At 40.1% G+C, this 22,103-nt stretch overlaps 1 protein-coding gene across 1 annotated transcript in view; it reads right to left on the bottom strand.

The window, feature by feature from the left end:
- Nucleotides 1-1,614: 1,614 nt before the first annotated feature.
- VWC2L (von Willebrand factor C domain containing 2 like) overlaps nucleotides 1,615-22,103 on the bottom strand; it is a 160,594-nt gene continuing 140,105 nt past the window's right edge. Inside the window, exon 4 of the mRNA XM_004767007.2 lies at nucleotides 1,615-4,930. Coding sequence (XP_004767064.1) covers nucleotides 4,782-4,930 — 149 coding nt within the window. The 3' untranslated portion in view covers nucleotides 1,615-4,781. The remainder of the gene's footprint in view (nucleotides 4,931-22,103) is intronic.

The raw sequence follows: 22,103 nt of genomic DNA, 5'->3' as shown, positions 1-22,103 counted from the left end.
GAATTGGATGCACAGGAAATTGAAAAGCAAGGAAAAAAACCTAATCTTGTTTTCTGAAAAGGTTGGTGGAATGCTGGGTGCGTGTACCTATGTGTGGAGACTCCATGCTGACGTTTTTTTAGTGCTTGACTTTTTCCTTTCTTTCTTCCTTCAACAAGGCAGAAGATGATGGTGATTTATAAAATTCTGCTCAGTTTTACTCTGTGTTAGGCAGGATGTTTATCTCAAGGGGAAAAAAAAACAGTTTGCTCTTATGCCTGAAAGAGAGCTTACATGCACATTGAAGGCAGTGACCCATGGGTGCTGGTGGTCCACAGCAGTTCTCGCTCTGAGGCACTTGGTTGTCCCCAGAGGTCATTTGACAGAAAGCCTCTTGCCCACTGCGCGATGAGTGGGCTCAACGCCTAGCGGGGAGTTGAACCTGCAGCTTTAAAAGAGTAATTTTCCCAGCACACAATGGCAAACTCACAACTCTGTTCAGGGTTCTCAGCTGTCAGTGGGGAGGGTGAAAGCCTCATTTTGAACTTAGGAGGCACATCAACTACATGGATGATTTAGATAATGTACCCCCATCCCTCATAGCTTAGAAAATCTAAGAAATTTTAATATGGATTGACTATTAGGTGACACTAAGGAATTCTTGATTTTGTTGGACTTTGGTAATGTAACATGGTTTGGTAAGAAACTGTCCCTTTTTTTTTTTTTTTTTTTTTTTTAGAGATGTAGGGCTAGAGCGATAGGATACTTGATGTTTGCTCTAAAATACTCAAGGAAAGGGCTGCCTGGGTCGCTCATCTGGTTAAGCGTCCGACTCTTGATTTCGGCTCAGGTCATGATCTCTGGGTCATGAGATGGTGCCCTGCATGGGGGTCCATGCTCAGTGTCTGCTTGAGATTCTCTCTCTCCCTCTGCCCCTCCCCCTGCTCATAGTCTCTCTCACTTTCTCTAAAAATAAAAATAAAAAATTCTTCAAAATACTCTGAGGAAGAAAAATAAATAGCTGAAGAATTATGCACAATCCTGATAACGAGTCTGGGCAATGGGTAGATGGACATTCCTTATACTGTATTATTTTCTTGATTTTTATGTATGCTTGTGTATATTTATAATACAAGATTCCTGTGTTTCCACTTATGAACAAATGACCTTGGGTCAATCACTTAACCTCTTTGTGTTCTGGTTCCCTCATCAGCAAAGCAGCCATACTAAGAACCCCTCCCTGGCAGGCGTGCTGTGTGGCTTGAACAGGATACTATGGGTTTGGTGCCCAGAATAGGGCCAGCCAACAGAGAAGGCACCCAATAATTATAAAATATAATTTGTATTATGTATGGATGCAGGATTAAGAAAACATTTTTCCTATCACTTACACTCATTGCTAGTTTATTTGAACTTCCTGTCTGATCCCTAAGTCAGCCTGAACTTATATTATGAACAATGAAAATGTATGCAGAAAAATGCTAAAGCTGATGCTTTAATCTAATTGAATATAGCTCTAATGACACATGTATTTTCAGATGATAGAAGTCACTAAGGATTAGTTATTAAATGATGAGGGTAGAGAGGAGAGAGAATTTTGGAAGGAAAATATACCACAAACAATGTTTGCTGGTTAACACACTTTATATTTAACAAAATAATTTTTTAATAATATAGTCTTTTACACATCAAATATTGTTGCTAGAATCCCCTTTTTACAGTTTAGTGTTTAGTTGTGTTTTTTTTTTTCTCACTAGTTTTCAGGCACACCATTTTTCAAAGATTTTTAGAAACTGAATCGTTTTAAACAGGCATCAGCTGACAAACAGGATGTTGATCCCTTATTTAAACAAAGCTGTAGTTAAAGCAGAGAACCAAAGACAGGAGGAATGGGAGACAGAGGGGACAGTGGGGCTGCAAACAAAGCCTTCAAAAGAAAAAAAGAAAGCAAAACAGATGAGACCAGAACTCTGTTGTTCAGAGTTTGGAAAGAATTTCTCAATGACCTGGGTAGAAGGAAATTGTAAAATATTTATCGGTTTATGAGAAATTCTGTCACAGTATAGGTTCATCTCTCCCTAAAGGGAGAAAAATGTCAGTGCTACAAAGTCTTAAAGGAAACAGCTTGTAGTGAAACTCAGAGGAAAAAAGAAATCCGACAACAACGATTAAAAAAAAAAAAATCCCTCTCTCTGGCTGATAACAGAGACCACAGAGCAGCCTTCATTCTGCAAGCTCTCTGAAAAGAGCTTCTTGATGGATATTACACTCCATTCTAGTAAGTTCCTGCTGCAACTATCACTGTGCCAAGACTTTAATGCAAATTGTTTGAACCCTGGCTCCCCAGTTGCACTCTCTGTTTCCTAGAAAGGACATAGTAACTCCTTAATAATAGATAGGGTACTATGCTACATGGCTCTATTAATGATATTTTCTGGGTTTCAAACCTTGTTCCTGTCATTTATTATTATTATTTCTTTCCAAGAGAGTGGATTTTTGAAGCCGGCACCAGGCAACCTCAGGGCAAAGAAAGCTCTATGCTACATCTCTGTCTAGACGCAATCTAAAGTATGGAAGGCCTTTACTTTGGAGTGCAGGAATAAATCATGCAGAATTGTTCATGAATGATTCATGACTGTCTATGTGATGTATCCATGGTGGCAACAAAAGGCACCAACCTTGCTGCAAATTGGTGTTCTAAGAGAAGGCAGCGTGATGTTCTTCCTCGGAGGGGCCCGGCATGGCATGGCTGTTTGTATCACACACGAGCACAGTGTACGTGAGAAGTGTCAGGTCCAAGGCATCAACACGTTAATTCTGGAAATGACAACTCTTTCTTGATGACTGGAGGAGCTTCCAGGGAGGAGAGGCTGACCGTTTTAAATGAAAACCCAGTTGATGAGACTAAAGAAGTGTGTCCTGAGAGTGGACCTATGGCAACAGAAGCATCACTCCACTGGGAGAAGACTGACCTCTTGCCCTTGGGGCTGCAGACTGTGCATGTCCCAGAGGGCTTAGAGGCTCACCAAAGCCACGGGCTGAGCCAGAGTTTGCACAGTATGCCACCCTGGCAGAAACCGGTCTGTACTGATTATTCTGAACCACGCATTCTCAACCAGGTGACGTTTTGTCCCTTCCCCACTCCTTGGGGATATTTGGCAATGCCTGGAGACCATCTGTTGTCACAATAAGAGTGTTGCTATTGGCATTAAGTGGATAGAGGTCAACCATGTTGCTAAATGTCCTAAAAGTGCACGGGACAGCTCCCCCTACCCCGCCGTAACAGTGAATTATCTAGTCCAAATGTCAACAGAATTCATCTTGAAAAACCTTGTTCTGGAATGCGGCACAACGTGAGAGCTACGGCAAAGCCCAGGCTCGGGTGGGAGTGGAAAAGCAAACATCGGTGATGAAGAAAACCTTAAAGTTTCCTCAAGGATCCTGCCAGGTCTGCGCCAGGGTTTTCAAGACAGGAGAGCGGAATAAGCAACTAACTACACCATGTGGTTTCAAGAATCTTGACTCGAGGTGGCATCAGATACCCTGTGTATTTTATTGTTCTGTTACTATACGAGCAGCATTACCAGGGCAACCTTGAGACGCTTCAAAGTTTCACTTTAATTGTTCAGTATCGAATATATACATTTTAAAAAATGTTCAACAAATGGAATTGTATTGTGCAAGACTCACTCTACCCTAATCTTGAATTTAAATCAGCACTTGAGGTGGAAAGAGTGTCCTGAATCTGTGTTTTAGACCTAGGGCTGAGCGGTCATTACGAAAACAGGGCAAACACAGTCCCAAACCATAAAACTGCCTGTGGGTACTCCTGGCTTGCAGCCAGATCTGAACTCAAAAGCCAGGAGTTTCCAGAAGGATTCAGATTCACAGTGGGGCTACTCACCCTGGTTCTGGTATGGAGGAGGGCCAGGTGACAGAGCGGGTGTAGAGTGTTGACTTACAAGCCGAACTGGAATTCGGCATCGTGAGAAAGTCTAGTGATTAATGCTACAGTTGTGAATTCCTGGCTCCCTTTGGATGCTGTAGTCAAGCTCGTGGTGTTTTTCACATATTAGTTTTTGATTGGCAGTTTCAAGGTTTTGTGTCTGAAATGTGTGGTTTGTAAGTATTAAATTGTGATCTCCCACATACTGCATCAAACCCTGGGCCCCCGCCCTGCCCCAGCAGTGGGTCCAGCTGTAGGTGGCTCTCGTTTTCTGAACCTTACAGGGCATCTTTCACCCAAGGGGAGGGATGGTCAGTTGCTTTTGTGCCCTCCTGGTCAGGAAGGGTCCTCACCCCCAATATTCCTTTACTAAATCTTATATGACACCACTCCAAACTTAACCGTGCCGTCGAATCTGGCCCCATAGATTCTAAATACGAAAAGAAATTCTACAAGAGAAAAATGCCATGGGTGGTGATGTACAGAAGAGTAGAAATGAAGCAAATCGGCGGACGGTGAGCTGGCAGGCTAGAGGTCTCACCAGAGAAGGAGCCCATACGAGGCTGTTTCTTCCTTTTAGTTTCAGAAATTCAGTGGTCAAGTCACCATCAAGCACGGATAATTACAAAAGCGGTTTCGATAGCTATATACCACATATTTTTTTATATAGCAAGAGGGAAAGAGAGAAATTTCCTCTTAGTAAAATATTCACTTTTGTCAACCCTAAAAGGTTTTGCTGGTGACCCTGTTGTAGCTGGCAGGAGTTTGTTTGTTTGTTTTGTTTTGTTTCGAACATGTGCAGTGTAGAAGCCATAGCATCCTTTCCTAAGAACTCCTCCTCGGTTGGGAAATTGTCCTACACAGTCTGCTTGCCTTGGCATTCACGTTTTGAACACTGAGCAGGCTTCCACCAGTCCCCGTTGTGACAGTGACAGATGTTACATTCATCCACTTTCACTTCAATGCCAGCCGGGATTATTGTTGTTCCTGCAAAGCAGTTTGGACCTGGAACACACATATACGTTGATTAGTTGATTAAATCTCAGAGGCTCCCTTTTTCTCTTCTCGACCCCAGTAAAAAAGCCAATCCCCAAAGCCAGGAATGAGTAGGTCAGATTACTCGCCACAGTTTATTACTAAGGTACTTTCTAGCCATCTCTACTACTCTTTTGCACACAACTCATAGTCCCTATGTGTATTAAAAAAACAAAAAAAGGAGATCCAGTGCACAAAAAACCTTCTTATTGTCTGTTACTGAGTACTCGCAGTTTTCTGAAGTATGAGTCTGTGGACCAAACTCTATTTGCTTTATCCTCTGGGGTGTAAATGTTGCTGAAGCAGCCTCTGAAACTCAAGTGGGAGTCTAACATGGTCTGCATCAGATGATGGTACCCTGTGGTCTGTCCTCTCACTTCCCGTGGTGGGTAGGTGACAATGAACTTGCTCATTGCCTGGCTTCAGCACCTCCCCAAAGTCCAGTTCCTGGAATCCCCAGCTTGTTTCTTGATAACAATAAATAATTCATGACCCGATGATTTATTCATGTCTCAAACAGTCTTTGTTAGAGGTTCATTTGATTTTTATAAATGGAGCTCCTTTAATCTGCTGGCTATCTTTTTTTTTTTTTTTTTTTTTTTTTTTTTCATTTGTTTGTTTTTAAGAGTGACCTAAATGGTTGGCTTTTGAAAGTCAGCAGGAATTTTATTTTTCTTTTTCAGATTGAGAAAAGCTTTACGGAACAGGTCACCTGCTCAGTATAGGTGAATATTTTTAAAATTCAGCAGTGTTCGTTTTTCACTTCTCTTTCTCTCCTTTCCTTTCCCTTTCGTCCCAGGGTGCAAATGCTAGTATTCGGTATTGGTGATATTATTTCTCAAAATCAAATGGAATAAAAATTGCTTCCCAAGGTGCAGTGGGGTGGTGCAAATTGCTCAAGTCTCTGAAGTACGTATTTGGATAAAGAGGGGGAATTCTGTCTACTCATGATTTATCAACCCAGCATTACTGGCTACTTTCCATGACCACTACAAAGTGACATACATCAATATCAGGGCTCTACTTTCACTTTCTTACTGCTTGATAAGAATTTACGAGGTTATCCTTACCATCAAATAAATGAAATCAGGGCTGATTTGTAGTTCCACTTCATAATTGAAATCTTGTATAAAAATGGCAACTATGAAGTTATAATGCGTTCACACAAATCTATTTAATATGCTAGGATTTTAATCATCTGTTGCTTTAGCGCTCCCAGACTTCAGTTGTGGATATACTTGCCAATGGCCTTTGTGTACATATGCCTTTCTTTCATTTGGTGGCCAAACATCCCAGGGCATGTACCTGTGTGCCTGGTTCTCATGAAGAACCAACCAGCAAGACTAAGAGGGATATAATGTGTCATCACTGACAGTTAAACAGCTAGCAAACTGCCTGCTCTCACCCAGGATGGTGTTTCTTTTTAGTGGTTATAAGCTCCTGGCCATCTTAACTGCTGATTACTTAAGGATCACTGTTTTAGAATTTAAGTCATTGTTTCACAGGTTGAACTGTCTTTGGGGCTACACCTCCCTAGAAAGAGTTCACGTGAAATCATTAATTTGTTCTAGACTCAGAAAAAAAGGAAATCTGCAGAGAACTTGGCAAGGAGCCTTTTTCAAAATGCAGTTGGTTGTCTCATGGCTGTTGTTAACAGACCTCTCTCAGCCCAGCCAGTATTAGGCCAGCCAGAATCTGGACAGAGCCAAACTAGCTTCGAAAGTCAAACTCGATGACTGCAACCACCTGTTTGCCTGGAGCCACCCCAGGGGAAGCAGTAGTTTTTCTCTCTACCTCGATTCTCATCAACTCTTTTCACCCAATTGTATACTTATTTCCTTAATAGATGGTGAAGGAAAAAAATGATTCCTAAACAGTGGTTCCAAAACAAAGAAGTCCCTGAAACAGGCAGAGTGTGATCTACTGAAGAGTTTTCTCAGTTTCTTGAGGGGATTTGGAAACTTGTCTGCAGAATCTTAAGTGTGTGTTTACGTGTGTAAGAGGGGTCATTCTGCTGGCTCATAGTGGGCAGGTTCATCTCAATAGCACAATAAAAGAAAAAAGCAGGGAAAGATCTTTGTAAAAGATTTCTGACAAGTCACTGTGCATGTCTTGAGAGAGATTTTACTAGTGCTCTAATTTTCCTACCTGTTCCTTTCTGTATGTTTTTGGTGTTATACTATGTTCAGTATATATTTGATCAGCCTCTCTAAATCATTTCTTAAGAGCCCCTTAGAATTTCCTGCTTTCTCAGCTCAGAAAGTATTAATTTATACTGATTGACAGAATGCAAGGAAAGATCCCTTGCACTTCGCAAGGATTGAACAGAGTCACTGCCTATAAATAACATAACCACATCAATGGCTGACTTGGCGTCCAGAGATATTTTACAGAATCCAAAATTCCTGTTTGATCTCATTAACAGTAATTTTATTATCACCCTTCTGAGAGTTTCAGGTTAACTAAAGCCTTAAGTTTGTGGTTAATAGTCTTACCTGCTTAAAGGTAATTTAGTTAATTGTCAAGCAGAATGGTTGGCCCTATTTAGAGACTGTTCTAGTTTTGTACCTTCCCCCTCAATAGTGGTGACGAAAATATTACTTGGGCTTTGAGAATGTGAGTATTCCATGTGAGTTCCTTCCATAGGAGATCTATCCTTCTATCTTTTTTTTTTTTCCTTTGGGAGATTTTTTTGTGTGTGTGTGGAAGTTGCTTAGAAGAATAAACTCAATGGCGAAACTCAATGGCAAAACTCAATGGCAAAAACAACATATTTAGTGCAAAAGACTTGGAGAGATCCTTAGAGGGGAACAGTGAAATGATTAAACTGAAGGTTGCCAAAGAGGACCTGTGAGAAAAGGTTAAAAGGATAAGGATTATTTAATCTTGAAAGAGAAGACAGAGGAATAACTCAATAACTCTCAGGGAATTAAGGCTTATTATGTGAAGAATGGTGACCAACTCTTCTTTCTTCTGACACCTAAAATAAAAGGAGATGGAGATACATTGATTCTCAAGGAATTAGACACACACACACACGAATCTCTCAGAGAAATGAGAACTAAGTAGACAGCTGTAGGGTGAGATCTCTTCTCTTAGACATCTTTAAGAACACAGTAAGTGTCATCCGTCTGGTATGTTTGAAATTGCCAGCTCCTTAAAAGTAAGACCTGAATATCTGTCATTTCTTATGGTCTAGGCCTAATATTGTGTTTAGCACATATTAAAAACTCTGTGTATCTTTATTTAACTAAATTAAATAGTATGAACTAGCTAGTTATATAACAAAAGCAAAATTATTTTCTGAACTAATACATCAGGCATATATATATCAGGCTTACATACTATATATATATATATTTATATATATAAATATATATGTATATATATAGCATATATATCAGGCTTAGTCCTAAAATATTGGTATAGAAATATTTTCAATTAATAGTAACATAACAATACTTTTCTGAGCACCTACTTCTTGCCAAGAGTATGTCTCATTTAATCTTTCCAGTTAGCCATGTAAGGTGTACATTCTCAACCTTTGTGCACCTTACATGGTTTACAAGTCTATTTCTGAGCCTCAGAGGTAGAAAATAGCTTGCCTGAGATCACATGTCTAGGAAGTGACATCAATGGGATATGAACTCAATTTCTCTAATCTATAGAATACTTCTAATTGCCTACAAAAAGAGGCAGATGCTGACGAGTGCATTGCTGGCTTCCATTGCCCAGATCCTGAGTTTCTGATCAGAATTTAGAAGTCCAGTTTGTTTTGGTATTGAGGATGCATGCTGGGTTAAGAATCTTGATGGTTAAATAGAAGAGAGACTGTTTTTCTATAGATCTTTATCAGATTTATTGGTTTTATATTGTGTAGCCTTACAATCTTCAGAAAACACAATTCATCTAATAACTAAAAGAAATTTTTCGTGGAGAAGCTTCTTGGACAGTGAGGCTTTGGTTTTCCTGTGGGCAGCAGCAAAATTCCCACTGGTACTAGAAGTACACCAAATGAGAAGCAGATTGAAAGTGAACTATGACTCAGGAGTCCTGGCTCAAGTCATGGTTCTGTGATTATCTATGTGACCTTCGGCAAGCACTGCATAACCCAATACTAATGGAACCCAATATGGTCTTATCTCAGAAAGGATTCATATTTTTGGAAATGCAATAACACTGGAAAGGCAATTCAAATATTTACTGAGAGTTGGAGCAAGGAGGGAAGAAGGAAAAGCAGACTAGGGCTACTTCTACACCCCCCCCCCCAAATTCTTCATGAAACATAATTTTCTCTATTATTCTGTGCATCTTTAAGTACTTAATTTGCACACTTATACAATAGAAAGAGGTTTGTGAACCTTTTCTTTTCCATAGTGGAAATTATTCAAAAGAGATCTTTTAAAGGAGAGCAATACATGAAATATGTAAAAGCAGAGCTTCTCTGGTGAGGTGGCCACGAGGAGCCTGCAGCTCGGTCTTTCCTGCAAGATGTTTTCCCCATCTTCTCACTTCAACCTTGCAGAGATAGCTTAGGAGGCATCTGCATGGAATGGGGATCAGAGGGAGAGTATTTGGAGTGATCTCTTCTGGCTTCAGTAATCAAAGAAATCAGGAGAAAATAGATGTCATATTTGCGGTTGTAAGAACTGAGCCGATTTCCTCAGGCTTTAAAGTTCTTCTTGCTGAGCCCTGAAATTTCTGCATTAAAGAATACATGAACTACATAGAAAAAGAAGTCTATAGCTACTCTGATCACATCTCCTGAAGACCCATGCTTGGTTATAATGTTAGATATCACATTGGTTGCATGGAGGAACAAATGCATAATCTGAAATAAGGTTGGGAAGAAAAGGATATCAGAGGAAGGTCATAACAGAGAACTTGACCTATGGGTCCATGGAAAGATGTGGTGTGTAGGGGGAGAAAGGGGTAGGGAGGGTAGGACTCACTGAGGAAGTGGAAAAAGCTGTGGGGTTAGAGTGATGTATGTAGTAAGAAGTCACTAGGAGAATGGTGGTGGTATGCAGAGCTGGTGCTTCATACTGGCCTGCAAAAACTAAGTGTTAAGTATTTGGGAATTTTATAATCTTGTTGACATTATTTTGGCAATGGAAAGCCATTGAAACATTTTAAGTAGGGGTGTGTGTGTGTGTGTGTGTGTGCACAGATGTGCATGTGCATTTATACATATATAATCATGAAGTAAAGACATTGGTTCAAAGAACTGCCCCAGCGTCATTGTATGGTTGGTCCACAGGGCACCTGTGATTGGACAAGACATGATATGTCTTGATGGAGGCAGGACCTTTGAGATTGCAGACAAAAAGTAGAACCCTCAAGGGCCCTGGCACTGGGTCATGGTAAAACACATTCCTTCTTTGCTTTGACACATTAAAAGAATCTGCTAAGATGCCGGGGTAATATTAAATTAGTGTCAGCAATTAACACATTGGCTTAAGTTAGTTGATCATATTATTCCTATACAAAGTGAGGTCCTAAGGGAAAATGCTTTAGGAAATGTGCAGTTTGACCTGGGGAGGGGGGCATTAGTCGGCGGGGAGGGAATTTAATTTCTAGCTAGACAGCTTAGTAGGAGTCCTGTCCGGGACCAGGATCATGAGAATTCTTAATGGAGATACTGGGCTGTTTGTGGGGGGAGAGGAGGATCCTATCAGTCAAACAACAAAACCACGTGTAGATAATTTAAGCTTAAAATACACTAATTAAAGGAGGTTTCATATACAGACTATCCAGAATACCAAAAAGAACAAAGTTTGAAGGAATGCAATCAGGAGCAAGGGCCAAACTCATGATACAGACCTAATAAAAACACACCTTGGGGACGGATAAAGCGGTTTGCTGCCTCACTATCACCAAACCAGGATCCTGGATGCTGCTGGAACCGTCAGCACCACTGCCTCTCTTACCAGTATTTGTCAGAATGGAGACTTCTTGGATTTACTAGTTTACGGTTCGAAATCTACAGCAGGTAAGCCTGGGGATAGAGGTTAGTCAAGGGTCTGCACCTTGGCTACAAGGGAAGCTGAAACGCAAATAGTCGGTAGTTGTCACTTGTTTAGGGAGAGGGAGGCTTTCCTTCTGCACAGAAGATTCCCCAGTCATCGGGAAGAGGCCGTGGTTTATTGCTGATGCTAAGAAGGATCAGGAGAGTCAGTGAGGGCAGACTTCACCTGCTTTGAGTTTTTTTCTGGGCTGACTGCCAGTATCCTTTGTCTAGCAATCAGAACACAAAATCAACATTCAGAACAAGATTGCTCTACACGTGAGTTTTATAGGTGTTAATAAGACAACATTTCTGCCTTCAAGAGTTGATAGTCTACTGCGGGTGAATCTGATACAAAGCACAAAAACAAACATGGCCGTTTCAAGACAGTCCCTGAAGAAAGTAAACAAGAGTGTAGTTGAGGGCCCGACCCGGAGTGGAAAAATTCTTTATAGTTTACAGAGCATGGCTGTATATGTTTTCTCATTTCCTAGTCACCCTAATGCTGTAAGGTGGTTCACACGAATCCCATAGCACAGGTGAAGGAAGTAAAACTCAGAGAGATGAAGGGACTTGACAAAAGGCAGAGAATACGCAGCAGGAGAACCTACATTTCAGCTCTCCTAGTCTGACCCCTCTGGTTGACTACTTCCCTTGAGGAGAATCTTTCTTTTTTTCCTTTTTTTAAAATTAACATATAATGTATTCTTTGCCCCAAAGGTACAGGTCTGTGAATCATCAGGCTTACACATGTCTCAGCACTCACCATAGCCCATGCCCTCCCCAATGTCCATAAGCCAGCCACCCTCTCCCACCCCCCCACCCCCAAACAACCTCAGTTTGTTTTGTGAGATTTAGAGTCTCTTATGGTTTGTCTCCCTCCCAATCCCATCTTGTTTCATTTTTTTCCCTTCCCTAACCCCCACAACCCCCTGCCCTGCCTCTCAAATTCCTCATATCAGAGAGATCATATGATAGTTGTCTTTGAGGAGAGTCTTTCTTTATGTGTACTATTATTTCCTTCAATGCCAGTCAGAATCGAACACTCTCCTGTTCCCGACTCCCAGTTTTCTGTCACAGGGAACTCAGGCAAAACCCAAATCTAAGCGATGTGACTGAATTTAGTTAATACTTTAGGAATTCTTAAGAATTTTCATGAACAGCCTTATTCCTTTCTGACATGAAGTAGTATTTTGTTCGTTTTTTAAAAGAGACAAGGAGACCCAGAAATGTTTCGAGTGACTTTGAGAAAGCCACACAGTTGGTAAAGGATGGAACAGGCATGTTGCTGTGTTCCGTTCCAGAAGTTTGCTTCTCTGTGAGGAGGAGCTACTTTTCATTTCCTCCAGTTTTGATAGCATTTAGGATGTTGTGGGACATATTGGAGAGAATCTGTTGGGATATTTAAGTTCCTATTATGACAGAGAGAGAGAGAAAAGGAGAGCGGTGTGTGTGTGTGTGTGTGTGTGTGTGTGTGTGCGTAGGTGAAGGGGTGAATAGGCAAAAGGATGAATGTAAAGGGGAAGATTTGGAGCAGAGAAGCTCCAGCAGCTTTCTTCAACCTCTTGTCTCTAACTGTGAAGTGGGAATTGCTCCCAAGAAGCTGATCTCACTGAGGAGTCAGTGTGGTTTCCAGCGATCATCTCAGAGGGCGGCAGCCAGCCTGGCACGGAGACGTATCCATAGGAGATGCCCTGTCCTTGTTGCTTGTCGACCCAGATCCCCTTTATTGTTAAAATAAAGTCTCTCCTTCCCAGAGACTAGGAAAACCAGGCTGGTCACGACTCCTTTATAGATGCTTCTGGATTACAAATTGGTAGGACGCCCCTGAAAGTCCTCCTTCTGACAACAACTTCATATTGCTTAATGATCCCCTTTTGAGTATTGCAACTTCTGGCCTTGATTTGAAAATTTATTATTGACGCTTAGTGTCTTTTAGAAATTGGTTGTAAATGATCTTCCTGCTGCATAAATGAGGCAGATTCCTATTGTGTGAGGCCATAAACATTCTATATTTCTTTGGCAGGGCATCTAAATCAGTGTTTCAGCAAAGGGTAGGCTTGTAGGCCTCAGTCTGTGGGTAGAATTGGATTGGATTATGTTCTTCCTTTTAACTGATTTTAATTCTCTGCTTCATGAAGTCTGATAGATGTTATTATGCCATGGAAAAGCAAATAGGCTTTCTGATCAGGTGTACACTCATTTCCAACTATTACAATCTTGGAGAAAATGTTTCTTAAAAAAATAGTAATGTGAGCCGATCGCAGTTAAAATTTAAGTGACTGAAACCTCCCCAGTATCATGTTGAAATAGCCCTGTCAGGCCCGGAGAGAGAGCAGTTACTTGCTGAAGGGAGCTTCTAGATCCTTTCCCTGGAGAATGACGTACCTCTCTCTGCCTGCTTTAGTCATCCCTCCTTACATTACATTCCAACCATTTTATTAAACCTCAGAACGAAAAGCTTCCTCAGATTAAGGTGGCAAGTTTCAGGAAGGATTGTTTTCTCTGAGGCTGCCCTAGAGGTGCCTGTTAATCATTTTATTTGAAAATTCAATATCACTGAACTCCCACACACATTTCAGTATGAGAGCTCCGGAGAGTTTTCTGGCCCTTAAGTATGTAAGATTTATAGCCTGGTGCTCCAATTAAGTAAAATGCAAGGAGCGGAGCGGAGAAAGGAAGGACGTGGTCACGCTCCACAATAGGGTAAAGGTTGGCTGCTCTTTCGGTCATGTCGGGCGCATCAGCAGGCTGGGAGAATCAGGCTGGGTTCACATCCTGTCTAAGTGGGACATACATGTCCAGGCTCACCTTCAAAAGGATGTGTGCCCAGAACGTGGCTTAATTTGCTATTGTAGAAGACATTTTATCTGCTCAGTTTTTGCTTCAAATGATGAAATAGTCCAACCCAATTTTCCAAGCGGCAATGAGACTGCCCTCCCCTTGTTACAGCAGTCAGTGGTTTTCAGGTAACTTTCATATTTCTTCTCAGCAGTCCTAAAGTTAGGAAGAACTGATATTAGTGTACCCATTTGACAGGTGAGAGAACTGAGGTTCAAAGAAAGAAGAGAGGAGGTGATTTACTGCTCACTTAATTACTAGGTAAGAAGATTAGGGCTTGAGTTGTACCCTCCATGTTTCAATCCCATTTCTGCCATTTACAGGAGGTATGATCTCAGTGCCCCCAGCTGTAAAGTGGGAATAATGCTGAAATGAGTGTGCCTGTCTTCTGGAGATTTTGAAAAAGCAAATGAATTAATACATGTAAAGTACTTAGAATGGTGCTTGTCACATACTGATACTAGGTAAATATTGCTATTTATTTATCATGCTGATTATTATTATAACCTGAGTTATAATCTAGGCTACTTTGGATGGGATATGGATTCTAGGCCCTTTGGTTGGTAGTCTAATTAAAAAAAAAATAGAACATCAGTGAAGAAATTAATCTTATTAATGCCAATTTATATATATGTGTATATATATATATTTTTTTCAAAGTCAGTGAACATACAACAATAAAATTTTTTCTATGTGGATTTTCCCCAGGCCTATTCACTATTTACCAGGAAGCTAGAAGGATAAAAAGAACACCTGAATAAAGAGCATCACTGGGGAGAATTAGGGGAGATCTATTAGTTTGAGCTAGCTGTTGACTATGGAAAGATCATTAGAAAAAATGATTTAAAATGGTCTGTTTGGACTGCTAATGATAACTGTTTTTTCGTTATTGTTGTTGTTGGAAAGAAAGGGTAGAAAGAAAGGGTCCAGATACGGTGGGAGAAAGTCTAAGTTTAAGGATAACAAGGATTGCGTAGTAAAAGGCAGAGTAGGCAGTGGTATCTATATATATCTAAATATCTGAATTATTTCTCTGCCCATCCACCCATCTGTCCATGATCTATTCAATCTTTTACGCATTTTTAAAAAACAAAAACAGGATAAGTGTAAATGCCTGTTAATCATGGACATATTGGGGACGCCTGGGTGGCTCAGTTGGTTGAGCGACTGCCTTCGGCTCAGGTCGTGATCCCAGCGTCCTGGGATCGAGTCCCACATCGGGCTCCTTGCTCGGCGGGGAGCCTGCTTCTCCCTCTGCCTCTGCCTGCCATTCTGTCTGCCTGTGCTTGCTCTCCCACCCCCCCTCTCTCTGATAAATAAATAAAATCTTAAAAAAAAAATAATGGACATATTGAATGAATTATGTGAACTGTTCCATACTCTTCAGTAACCATTAAAAATAATGTATTACTACCTCCAGCTGACTTGCAGAGATTTTGTTGAGTTCTTATTGAATAAAAAAGGCATTATACAGAGAGCTGGGTGCAATATTTTAATAAAACAAATGTAGATAAACAAACTTCTGTTTGTATGTTGGTATAGAATTATATGCAAATAGAGAAAAAACAAGGAAGTACCAATATACATTGTTGACATGGATTATCTTGTTGGAGGGAGGGATTGCTGATGGGAAAGGAGATGACTAGGACAAAGGAGCAGGATAAAAGCACGTGCATTATGATCTGTGCAAGTGCATCATGTTTCTATGTATAAAAACAGAGAATTCTTACCTTGCATTGCATTTTAAAATCAATGTATATGTTTAATGATTAAAACCTTTTCCCCCTTAAAACCTGGTATAAATTGATAATGCAGCAGACAGACCCATTTGGAAGTGAGGAAATATAGTGAAAATCATAAAAAGGGGCAGACAAAGCAGAACTCTCAATATTCATTTTCTTGAATCTAGAAGTTTTATGGCAGTGCTGTTTATTACAGTAGCCACTAGCCACGTGTGCCTAGGGGACACTGGAAATGTGGCTAGTCCATAATGAGATGTGCTGCAAGTGTAAGAAATATCAGATTTGAAAGATTTAATATGTCTTTGAATGTAAGAAAAAACAAGTAAAATAGCTCATTAATATTTACTATGTCAATTACATATTGGATGAAAATATTTGAGGTATATTGAGTTCAGTAAAATATATTATTAAAATTCATCTCTTCTTTACTTTTTAAAAGTGGCTAATTAAAAAAAATTTTAAAGTTGTTTAAATTTAAAATAATATTAGAAAACTTAGGGCGCCTGGGTGGCTCAGTGGGTTAAGCCATTGCCTTCGGCTCAGGTCATGATCTGAGGGTCCTGGGGTGGAGTCCCGCGTCGGGCTCTCTGCTCAGCAGGAAGCCTGCTTCCCTCTCTTTCTCTCTGCCTGCTTCTCTGCCTACTTGTGATCTCTCTCTGTCAAGTAAATAAATAAAATCTTAAAAAAAAATTAGAAAACTTAAAATGACACATGTGACTTTCATATTTCTATTATTACCAGCATTGAGGAATTAAAAAAATTTTTTTTGAAGTATTTTTTTAAGAGATTTTATTTATTTATATATTTATTTGACAGAGAGAACGACAGAGAACACAAGCAGGGGGAGCCTGAGTGGGAGCAGGAGGGGGAGAAGCAGGCTTTGCCCAGCAGGGAGCCCCATGCAGAGCTCAATCCCAGGACCCAGGAATCATGACCCCAGCCAAAGGCAGATGCTTACCCTTAACCAACTGAGTCACTGGGGTGCCCCCCAGCATTAAGGGATTACAGGACGATAACAAGGTGGATAACAAGGTATTAGTAATGGCCCAGAGGAAACTACCATTTACATAAACCTGGTAGGAAAGAATGCTAGGTGTTGTGGAAAAGGGCATATTTTCAGCACAGGGATTCTCAGCCTGGGCCCTTGATCATCAACATCATTGGGAACATCTTTGAAATGCAAATTTTCCAGCCATGCCAGATGCCAAGTGAATCAAAACCTCTGGCTATGGAACCTACAATCTGTGTTTTTAACAAACATTTCAGGTGATTTTGATGCAGGCTAACATTTGAGAACTACTACTTTAGAATAAGTGAGACCTTGGATAAAAACCTTACCATTGTGTACCAGGAAAATAGCATAATTAGTCTGAGTTTTGGAAGATGCCTCAAAATAGACTGAGCTCATCCAAAAAGCAATGAATTCATCATGCTACAAGAACATAGGCTTTTAGCCATGGGGTCATTCCTGAGGAGAAATTTTGAGCAAGTAAATGGTAGTTAAATGGTTCAATTACTTTCAAGTTTCAGCACAGCCTCTGAGCTGTCATTATTGTGTTTCTTTGATAAGTGTGATTTTTACCCACATGACAGCTTTGAGAATCAAAGAATCGTGTGTGAAACTTGGCATTTGGAACCATTTTGGATGCTTTAATGACCTCACTTTCCAAAAAACAAGTTGGTTATCACTGGAAAGAAAATAGTATATATTTATCTTTGGGATAGAAACATGTTAGAAAAGCTTGTATTACTCAGTTTTGTCCAACTGTCATATATAAAAAAAATTTTTTAAGCAACAAACTTTCTACTTTTGACAGCTAACTTAGTATTTTTGAAAATTACCTACTTCATTGATGAAAAATTGCAAACCTTTTTATTTCCTTAATATGCTTGAATAAACACACTAAAATGGAAGTCACATCCTTGTTGGGGAGAGGAGCATAAATCAACAAAATGGGCATCACCATACACAGACACACACACACACAAACACACACCACATCACATTTCATAATGGAGGTAAAAAGAAAAATTTCCATTTTCATTCTTTATCTTTGAAGACACAGAATACTTTGCAACTAGAAAAAAAGATGATAGGCAGATTATTTCATTATTGGGTTATATGACCAAAGATGCCTGATTGACATTTCTATGATTTTTAGAGCAATGGATTATTAGACATGCCATGGGTAAATTAAGAAACAAAGTGACATTTTCTTTAATGTCCATCTAGATAGTTAATAACTATGGTACAGAAATGATGACAAGATTAGTAAAAATAAATAGTATAAATAAGAGTCTAGTCTGGAAACATTTTAGTCTAGATATATAATGTCCACCAGATAGATGTATTTCCTTCTCATATGCATTTAGTGCAAGTAGATCTCGAATATAAATAATGGGATAAAATTATGAAAAATGAAATGAAGAATACACCCACCAAGGAGATTTAATCTAGTCTAGGAGTCAGAGCAGGGTGCCTTAAGGAAGCGATGGGTGATAATGGGAGGAAGAGACAAAGGAGTGACATATGAACAGCTCCTAAGTGCAATGAAAGCTTGGCACGAAGGGAAGCATTTGAGATTCTGCAGAGAATCAATGAGAGGAAGGATCAGGGACAAAAATAGAGACATAGGTAGGAGCTAATTCTTTGTGTGTGTGTGTGTGTGTAACTACACTTTGGATTTTGGATTGCATCTAAAGGGCAGTTGATACCATGACATCACCAGATTTACTTTTTAAATAGAATACACTGGGTTCAGTGTGGATAATGAGTTGAGTAGAAGTGAAGGCTGTGTTGCAGAAGGTAGACCAATTTAAACAGTTCTTGAATTAGTAGGGAAAGAAAATCATGGTTTAGACAAGGATGGTGGCCCTGGCAATAGAGAGCAAAGAGTGAATTTGAGCAGTATTTAGGAGGTGGAATCAACATGATTTGGTGATAGACCAAATGTGTGAAATAAAGTAGAAGATGATTTGAGCAAGGATGCAGAACACTGACGAATGAACAGAATTTGAGGGAAGGTAGAAGAGAATGCAGTTAATGCTAGAAAATCTGAACCTATGTGCCCATGAATCATCTAAGTGGAGATGAATAGCAGAACAGAACTGACTAAACTGGGCAGAGAGAGTTGGGAGTATCTGGTAAATGAATGGTAATTGAAGCCAGGGGAGTAGCCATGGTTTCCCTGGAGCTTGGTGTAGTACAAGAAGAGACTCTAAGGCATCAACATCATTTAAGGGGCAGATAGAGGAGTTGAAGCCCATCAAGGTGACTTGAGAAGTCTTCAAAGAAGAAGAAAAAAATAACAGTATTGGTATCAAAGGAGCAAAGGAAAGGGCATGTTTCTGGTAGGATAGGTGATAGCAGTGTCGAATGCCGTGGAGAAGGCAACTGATATCTGGATAGAGACAAGGTTATTGGTGACTCACAAGAGCAATTTCTGTGGAATAGTGAAGGCAAAAGCCAGGCCAAAAAAGATTGAGGAATAGTGGGCAGGAAGGGGAATATAGACTTGAAGTCCAGTCAGTAGCTCTGTGAGGCCAAAGTTTAAGATGAGTGAGATAAACATGTTTAAATGGTGGTGGAGAAGAAACAGGGAGGAGAGAGAGGTTGAATATAAAGAAGGAGGGTTGGAGGGGTGGGAAGAATTCTTGATGGGACAGTCTCTGAGAAAGCCAGAGAGCATGGAATAATGACTTTGATAGCAGATAGGGAACCTCCTCCATGGTGATAGGCAATAAGAGGCTGAGGGAGTTTCTATGACAATTTCTGTTTCCTCTAGGAAGTAGGAAGTAGCACTAATCTGTGGAATGGAGGGAGAAGGTGAGGAAACGGAGGGGTTGAGGCAGTCTTTTGAGGAAATGAAAAGGCTAACTAGGGAAACAATGAAATTGTTGCACAGTTCAAAGGTCCAGATAAGGATGGTGACCACATGTAATGGTACCAGTTTGATTGTTTGTGCAGTTGTCCCCTCTATACTTCAGCAATATTGAGGAATAGTGCCCCAGGCAGGCAGTCATTATGGAATGACCCTATGACCTTGGGACGAGTCACTGATTCTCTCTGTGTCTCTGTCTCCTCATCTGTGACCTGGAATCCTGATAGAATTGTTGAGATTATTAAGTGAGTTAATACCCACAAAATACTGAGAATGGTTAGCATATTGCATGCACCGTGGCTCCAGCTTTGGGGTTTGGGCAGCCGTGTGAGGACAGGAGAAAAGGGAAAGGAGTTATTAACAAGAGGGTGGTTGAAATTGTAGACAAAGGAATTAAGCTGGAGAACAAAGAGAGTGAAGCTTATTCCCAAAATAACTAGGTTATTTTGTATTTACTGGACATCCTTCTGGTATAGGGCCCAAGATTATAGTAGGCTAGTTTTGCTGACAGAATTACAGTGTTGGTGGAAAGTGAAATAACATTATCTAAGATTTGTCATTTCAGGTCCTAAAGTAAACCTTGACTGTGGTATCCAATGTGTAAGGGATTTACATTAAGAAGATTGTTGTGCTGTTGTTGTTGTTTTATGAGAACTTTAGCTTGAAGCACATCCTGTGTGTCACATTTCATGGTCTGAACTCCTGTAAAACGGGGATGTTCTTAAAAAGAGAGAAAAAAAATTATAAGCAATATTAAGGGAATCCCCTCAAGTTAAGGCAATTTTGTTTAAAGGCTGTAAATTTGCCAGCTGTTTATGTTCTTTTCCTTGAGGTCCACAATGCAATTTAAACCAGAAAAACAATCAGTTTGGCCCGATCTTGAATTGCTGCAGAATAAACAACCTCCAAAACTGAACTTTAGAAGGAACTCTCTGCATTGCTGATGTACTGAAACACTCAGAGGTGCAGTTTTGTCTCCAAGAATATATTTTGTATGGTCATTCAGATCATGCTTGAGACCCTGGCCTTTTATCATAAACATAAACGGACTTGAGACACCAATATTTATTTCCAGGTAGGAAAATTATTGAGGTTTTATATGGAAAAAAATATTATTGAAGAGCCTGTCGAGTTCTCTGAAAATAGGAAAATAGTTTCGTGCACTAATAAGCAAATAAATAAAATATAATTATAGAGTTAATTATAGAGTTTGTATAGAGTTAAGACCTGTTTGCTGTCCCCTCCCCCCTCCCTACCCCTGGAGAGTCTAGAAGTCTTGATTTTATTCTTGCCTATGGAAATGATTTTTCCTTCAGTTTAGAGGAAACATTTAGAAGTGGGGAGGGTGAGGAAAAGAAGGATCCAGATAGTCCATGTTAGGTACACATATTGCCAGTTTTATCTCAAAGATATCCACCAATCTGCTGCCTTCCTGGGAATAACCAATGGCCAGATATCAATTATTCAGGATAGTTTATTTATTCACTTATCCAAAAGCATTTATTGAAGGGCATTTCTGTGCAAATTGATAGAGATACAATGATCATAAAACCAATTCCCATAAACTCTCAAGGAGCTTACGCTCTAGCAGAAGTGAGGTGAATACATGGAAATTGGACTTCTTTGGAGAATGTAAGAAGGAACCTAATCAAAACTGAAGACAAGGAAGGCTTTCTGGAGATGTGAAGCCTGAGCGGATCTTGTGGGATGACTGGGAGCTATTCTGTTAGAGAATCAGGTGGCACTGGTGGGTAGGAAAGATGGTCCAAGGTAAGTTAGTGGAATGAGCAAGAAAAGGTTATGATTCATAGAAAAAAATAATGTGAGGAATTCCATGTAGTTGAGGATTAGGTTTCCAGGAGTAGTATAGGGAGCTGAAGCTAGAAGAGAAGGAAGGGCAGTGGACAGGTCCCAGAAGACCTTGTAAGCTGCACAGTAGAATGGCTTTCACTGTTGAAGGCATGGAACCAAGTACTAAAAGGTAGTTGAGTGGTGGGGTAGCATTATCATATTTGTGCTAGAGCCAGAACCCTCCTGCCCTGTGTCAGTGGCTTTAGAAGGCATTCAGCCTGGAGGAAGCAAGAACAGTAATTACTCCAGAAAGGGAATGAGAAGGTGCCTAGGTGACTCCGTGTTCTGGGAGTCTGGTTCTCCCTCTACCTTTCCTCCTTAGTTGTGATTTCTCTCTCACACATTCTCTCTCAAAAAAATAATAAATTCTTAAAAAGAAAAGGGAAAGGCCCACAATGAACCCGTGGCAACAGTAACGGAGAAGAGAAGACAAGCCAGGGAGATACTAAAGAAAATAGAATTGATAGAATATAGATGTAAGAGTACGGAAGAGGAAATAAAATGTTTATAGTTCTTGCTGATATGGGGATAGTAGGTGGTGTCTTTCACTGAGAGAAGTAAGGCAGGATAGGCAAGTTTAGGGGAAAGGTCCAGAGTTCAGTTCTAGAACACTGAGTTTTAAATGCCTTTGCTAATAATAATGTCAGAATAAGTCATGGGATATAAAGGTTGAGATATCAAAAGAGATATTTGAACTGGAAGCATCAGTTCAGAAGTTTTCAAGATATAAATGGTGATTGAATCCATAGAATTGACCTCTTAGGAAGAGAGAGAATAAATAACAGGAAGTTTACTGTTGGCAGAACCCCAGGGAACTAAGA

This window comes from Mustela putorius, unplaced genomic scaffold (genome assembly GCF_011764305.1).
Source record: "Mustela putorius furo isolate JIRA1106 unplaced genomic scaffold, ASM1176430v1.1 tig00000275_pilon_pilon_pilon, whole genome shotgun sequence".
In the NCBI taxonomy this organism is placed as follows: domain Eukaryota; kingdom Metazoa; phylum Chordata; class Mammalia; order Carnivora; family Mustelidae; genus Mustela; species Mustela putorius.
The sequence above is the reverse complement of the archived record's forward strand: the minus strand, read 5'-3'. Positions and strand labels throughout refer to the sequence as shown.